Source organism: Sinocyclocheilus anshuiensis, unplaced genomic scaffold (assembly GCF_001515605.1).
Source record: "Sinocyclocheilus anshuiensis isolate Anshui unplaced genomic scaffold, SAMN03320099.WGS_v1.1 scaffold130, whole genome shotgun sequence".
NCBI lineage: Eukaryota > Metazoa > Chordata > Actinopteri > Cypriniformes > Cyprinidae > Sinocyclocheilus > Sinocyclocheilus anshuiensis.
The window spans coordinates 3,633,042-3,639,383 of NW_015544207.1; the positions used below are offsets into that span (position 1 = coordinate 3,633,042).

Here is a 6,342-nt window from a genome sequence, read left to right on the forward strand (position 1 = left end):
TTGTCCCTTTTTAACCCAGCATTTTTTAGAGTGTACTGCTACGATAATGCTGCTTTTTTCATATCTAAAGGGCTTTGCTTAATGATTCCCCGCAACATCTTCACATTCTTTTGAATGAGACAAGAAGACAACAGTGAGAGGTTTTTTTCTAATATATATCCTACAGATGGGATGATTTTTCTGTGGGAGCTTCAGTTGTCTGACTCATCCTTAAGAGACACTTGAGCACTTTTCAGAGTTTGATAAAAGAGTCTCGAGATTTGCTCTAGACTTGTCATGCACTTACAGTCGACACTTGCCAACTTGAGTTGTTTCTGTGCCTTGTTCTGACAGGACTGATTGTGGTATAAAGTTCTGAGCAAATGTATTTATTCATCTTTACAAGACAATCTGATAGACACACAAGTATTTACTTTAAGATTATTAAGCTTTGGAATAAAAGTATCATGTTCCTCTGAATCTAATTTCTTCACCAAATATGTTTCTAAATATTTCAACACAATCAGAAGTATTGGATTTCGATCCCCTCTCAAAGGGGCCATAGCGTGACTGTGTTAGACCACGTCATTTTCAGACAGTCATATCCTTTCCTTGACAAAAGTACCAAACTTTTCTGGTTAGCGCAACAGGATGAAGCACTCTCAAGGTTTCCAGATGTGGCACAAAGAGAGCCCCCACACAGAGGAATTAGTGTTTACTATAAACATGGAGAAGCATAGCACATGTTCTTTGTGAAAAGTTGCTTTCATTATTATTAATTTCCTCTGGTTTCCTTTTTCTGTCAATGACCATCTGAATGTCCACCATTGTGTTGTGACCGCAGAACATGATGTGCTTTTTAAAAAGCCTAATCAGCATGCATAGATACCCAGTGTTTCATTTATCCAATTTTCCATTAAAGATTCTTGTTTTGTCCATAAACATAATGTCATTACTACAAAGCATTCTCACCGTGCCGGCAGAACCAATTGTATTTCTTGGCAATGTCATCTTTACCTGGAATGTTGCAGCACAGGCTCAAAACAGGCTATACCAGTAACCGCTTCTCAAAGCCGACACGCAGAAGCGCTTTCACTCAGTACCTGTAGACATGTCTCAAAGCAAACCTGAGGAGCGTCTAGCTTTGGAGTTGAGCTGTGCGATCTGTTTGCAGCTGTACCGTGATCCCGTGGCCCTTCCGTGTGGACACAATTATTGCTTGGGTTGTATACAAAATGCTGCCAGCGCAGAAGATCCCAAGTCCCCAAAACGGTGCCCGGAATGCAGGGAAGAGTACGGCAGCCTGGAGACGCTTCCCAAGAACTTCAAGCTTAGCAGTATCGTGGATGGGTTCCTGGTGGCCACGACAGGTGGCGGACTGAGAGGAGGCCCTACAGTCCCATGTGACCAGTGCCTGGACAACCCTCTAGCTGCGGTGAAATTCTGCACACGCTGTGAAATGTCACTGTGCCCCAGCCATCTCAAAAAACACGAGGAACGGCACCGCTCACTACACGTCTTAGTGGAGCTGCCCGCAGAACGGGATGGGAAGAGGTGCCCGGTGCACTTGAAGGTCACGGAGTACCTGTGTGTGCAGGAGCGACTGTTCCTCTGCTCCGACTGCTTGATGGAGGGCTCTCACCAGCACCACGAGGTGCAGACGTTCGAGGTGGCGAAGGAGGAAATGAAGAGAGTTCTTGAGGAACTGGGGAAGTCTGTGTCTGACAAGCTACAGATTACAGAAGCTCTGGTGAAAAGTGCCAGTGAAGGTCCTACGGACAAGGCCGAAGATAAACTGGTGGCCAGAGCAAACATACTGCTGGACAACATGACTTCGCTTATAAGTACATACAAGGTAAGAATGAGGTAAAATTATGCTACTAGTTCAGATTGATGTGTTCAGACAAAATGTGCAGTACGTGTTTAGCCGCTTTTCCACCGAAATTACCGTTTCCATCGCGGTCTAAAGTACCGTTAAGATTAGGCTAATAGTCTGGTGGCGTCGGTCTGCGCGCATTTCTCAATACCAAGTACAAAAAAAATTCGGATTTGCATCCTCTGTAATTCGTACTTCGAAGATCGACTCGGGAGTGTGAACTCCCGCGGACGGAACGACGCAAGTCCGGTAATTCTGCAAATGGAACAGCAGCGTACTTGATAACGTCAGTCAGCTCGCTTTGGCTACTGCAATTTTCCTCACTGTATTTACAATAAGACGGAATATGATATCAAACACCACTGCCTCTTTTCGTTTTCATTTAAACATATTAATAGACGCAGAAATGTAGTTCAGGGAACATACATACATTACAATGAAACAAAATATTATATCAAACAGCATTGCCTCTTTTTATTTTCATTTTAACATATTTATAGGTTAAAGGTGGGGTAAGTGATTTCTGGTAGCCAATGTTGATATTTCAAATCAAAACACGCCCCTACCCCAAAAGGGTCTCGCCCCTATTTTGATAGCTCCGCCCCACACATACATACACAACTCAGTGGAGAAGCATAGCACATGTTCTTTGTGAAAAGTTGCTTTCATTATTATTAATTTCCTCTGGTTTCCTTTTTCTGTCAATGACCATCTGAATGTCCACCATTGTGTTGTGACCGCAGAACATGATGTGCTTTTTAAAAAGCCTAATCAGCATGCATAGATACCCAGTGTTTCATTTATCCAATTTTCCATTAAAGATTCTTGTTTTGTCCATAAACATAATGTCATTACTACAAAGCATTCTCACCGTGCCGGCAGAACCAATTGTATTTCTTGGCAATGTCATCTTTACCTGGAATGTTGCAGCACAGGCTCAAAACAGGCTATACCAGTAACCGCTTCTCAAAGCCGACACGCAGAAGCGCTTTCACTCAGTACCTGTAGACATGTCTCAAAGCAAACCTGAGGAGCGTCTAGCTTTGGAGTTGAGCTGTGCGATCTGTTTGCAGCTGTACCGTGATCCCGTGGCCCTTCCGTGTGGACACAATTATTGCTTGGGTTGTATACAAAATGCTGCCAGCGCAGAAGATCCCAAGTCCCCAAAACGGTGCCCGGAATGCAGGGAAGAGTACGGCAGCCTGGAGACGCTTCCCAAGAACTTCAAGCTTAGCAGTATCGTGGATGGGTTCCTGGTGGCCACGACAGGTGGCGGACTGAGAGGAGGCCCTACAGTCCCATGTGACCAGTGCCTGGACAACCCTCTAGCTGCGGTGAAATTCTGCACACGCTGTGAAATGTCACTGTGCCCCAGCCATCTCAAAAAACACGAGGAACGGCACCGCTCACTACACGTCTTAGTGGAGCTGCCCGCAGAACGGGATGGGAAGAGGTGCCCGGTGCACTTGAAGGTCACGGAGTACCTGTGTGTGCAGGAGCGACTGTTCCTCTGCTCCGACTGCTTGATGGAGGGCTCTCACCAGCACCACGAGGTGCAGACGTTCGAGGTGGCGAAGGAGGAAATGAAGAGAGTTCTTGAGGAACTGGGGAAGTCTGTGTCTGACAAGCTACAGATTACAGAAGCTCTGGTGAAAAGTGCCAGTGAAGGTCCTACGGACAAGGCCGAAGATAAACTGGTGGCCAGAGCAAACATACTGCTGGACAACATGACTTCGCTTATAAGTACATACAAGGTAAGAATGAGGTAAAATTATGCTACTAGTTCAGATTGATGTGTTCAGACAAAATGTGCAGTACGTGTTTAGCCGCTTTTCCACCGAAATTACCGTTTCCATCGCGGTCTAAAGTACCGTTAAGATTAGGCTAATAGTCTGGTGGCGTCGGTCTGCGCGCATTTCTCAATACCAAGTACAAAAAAAATTCGGATTTGCATCCTCTGTAATTCGTACTTCGAAGATCGACTCGGGAGTGTGAACTCCCGCGGACGGAACGACGCAAGTCCGGTAATTCTGCAAATGGAACAGCAGCGTACTTGATAACGTCAGTCAGCTCGCTTTGGCTACTGCAATTTTCCTCACTGTATTTACAATAAGACGGAATATGATATCAAACACCACTGCCTCTTTTCGTTTTCATTTAAACATATTAATAGACGCAGAAATGTAGTTCAGGGAACATACATACATTACAATGAAACAAAATATTATATCAAACAGCATTGCCTCTTTTTATTTTCATTTTAACATATTTATAGGTTAAAGGTGGGGTAAGTGATTTCTGGTAGCCAATGTTGATATTTCAAATCAAAACACGCCCCTACCCCAAAAGGGTCTCGCCCCTATTTTGATAGCTCCACCCACAAATACGTAAACAACTCAGGCAACGATTATGGCAGAATCTGCTGTGCCAGCAATCCGAGGGTATGATGTCATCAATAAGTGAAAGCAATGTGTGTTACTATGGTAATACAGTTCAAATGTGTTTTGGTAGTAGCCTACTGTGTGTTTTAATGTGCATATATGTGTTTTAACAGCATATATTAGTTATGTGAAACAAAGCAAAACCAATGTTACTCACCTATCGAGAAGAAACAAAGCAACCTCGGCGTCCGATCGCAGGCCTTCCACTCCTTGAGTTCTCTCCAGCGCTGGAAAGCTGATCCGATATTTACACGGGTCCTACTTCTTGCCTTATCGTAAGCCTTCTTTTGTTCTGCAGACGTTTTCCTCTTTTGTTTTTTTATCTGTCATCTCTATCTTTCTGTCGCTCAGCTTGGTTCGGCTAATGTCCATCTTGTGCACTGAGTGCTCTCTCCTCTGCATCATGAGTAGACAAGCCCCTTACTGCTGATTGGCTACAAGTTTGTTTTGCTACTCGGCCCGACTCAGATTTCTAAAGTGTTTTTGAAAAAATACATACCCCACCTTTAATAGAATAACAGAATAAAGACCAAAGATTACCTGTTAGATTTACCCAAAACAAATGATATCTCATGTTTAACCACTACAGAGACATCAGACCCAGCGGCAAATGTCAGAAGGACTAGCCGAGTTGAGGCTGCTCTCAGTGGGATACATGAGCACTGAACACCTGGAGATCGCCTGGAGCTCACGTCTCCAAAATCGGAGGAGTGAGGAGTAAAAATAGACGCTGCCTTTATAAATAAACAGCATATTTGAGTTTTAAACAACTACATTCTCGCTTCTCGCCCTCTTAAAACTACATTTCATGACACAATAACAGTAATATATTTTTTTTAAATATGCAAATAAATGGTGGTTGAAATACAATTCCGCGTGAACTCAACCAATCAGCATGTTCAGCACCCAAGTCCCGCCCCCGAAAGTTCCTGACCTTTGAAAAAGTACTACCTCGCAAGCAGGGACTTTTTGAGGGCCAAATTTTTACCCGGTACTTTATTTAGATCCTGGTTCCTGCGGTGGAAACACACCGAGTACCGCGAGTACCGGCCTATAGTTCCTGGGGAAAGTTCCTGCGGTGGAAACGGGTTTTAAAGTTGACATTTCATTCATTTCATTACCTCACTGCACGGTTCACGGCAGCTTCAAAGTGAAATGTCCAGTGAGTGGAGCTAAAACTCGCTTTCAATAAGTGACCGTTTTTAGTACGTTGGTACCTGCATTGCTTCAGGTACGTATTGCACGGTTCAGAATTCAAATGTCTGGTGAGTGTCGCCAACAGTTAAGGCTCTACCGTGTTGGAAAATGGGATTCATACTGGAGTGCTTCACCTCGCAAATGCAACACTGTATCGCATGAGCTACCAAGCAAACCTACTACATTAGAAAACCCACACATATGAAGTTCAAAAGTATCACTAACATTCAAAAGTATAATTTTTCAAATGTCACAGCATGTAAACTTGTTTTGAAGTCATAACACCATATTTCGCGATGAATTGTGCTAAATTATGCTTTCTTAATCGAAACTCTGGCCCTGTAAAACATATTTTGCGTGGAAAGGAATAAAAGTTGTCAGAGTTTGACAATTTCAACTGGAAACTGCAGCGATTTGTACGTATAGGTTTTTTGAGTTTTGCAGAAATGCAGATTGAGGCACATATTTCCAATGAGCCTGGGTAGGTCTTAGTAGTCATGCCAAAGAAATGTCACCATCACTTATGTCAAGAGCAACAGATCTACACCAGTGCTGATGACATACAGTTATGTTGTGGTAAAGCACATTAACGCTGTTTATATGTGATGTTTTAAGAGTCGTATGAGCACTGTGATGAACGACGAGCTTCATTCTCGGGACAAAAGTTGGCAGGCCAATCTATGCGACTTGGAGGGTTGTCTACACCAGCTGCAGGAAGCCCAAAAGTGCACCGGTGAGGTTATCTCTCAATCCTCAGAGTTTCTCTTCATCCAGAACTACCTCAACGTCGAAGCAAGGGTCCGCCAGGCTGCTAACGTCACCATTCCTGCTCTACCTTCCCAAGAGTCT

At 43.9% G+C, this 6,342-nt stretch overlaps 1 protein-coding gene across 1 annotated transcript in view; it reads left to right on the forward strand.

Annotated features, from left to right (window-relative positions):
- Positions 1–2,865: 2,865 nt before the first annotated feature.
- The window catches only part of LOC107696950 (E3 ubiquitin/ISG15 ligase TRIM25-like), a 6,909-nt gene continuing 3,432 nt past the window's right edge, over positions 2,866–6,342 (forward strand). Inside the window, exons 1-2 of the mRNA XM_016497521.1 lie at positions 2,866–3,609; positions 6,109–6,291. Coding sequence (XP_016353007.1) covers positions 2,866–3,609; positions 6,109–6,291 — 927 coding nt within the window. The remainder of the gene's footprint in view (positions 3,610–6,108; positions 6,292–6,342) is intronic.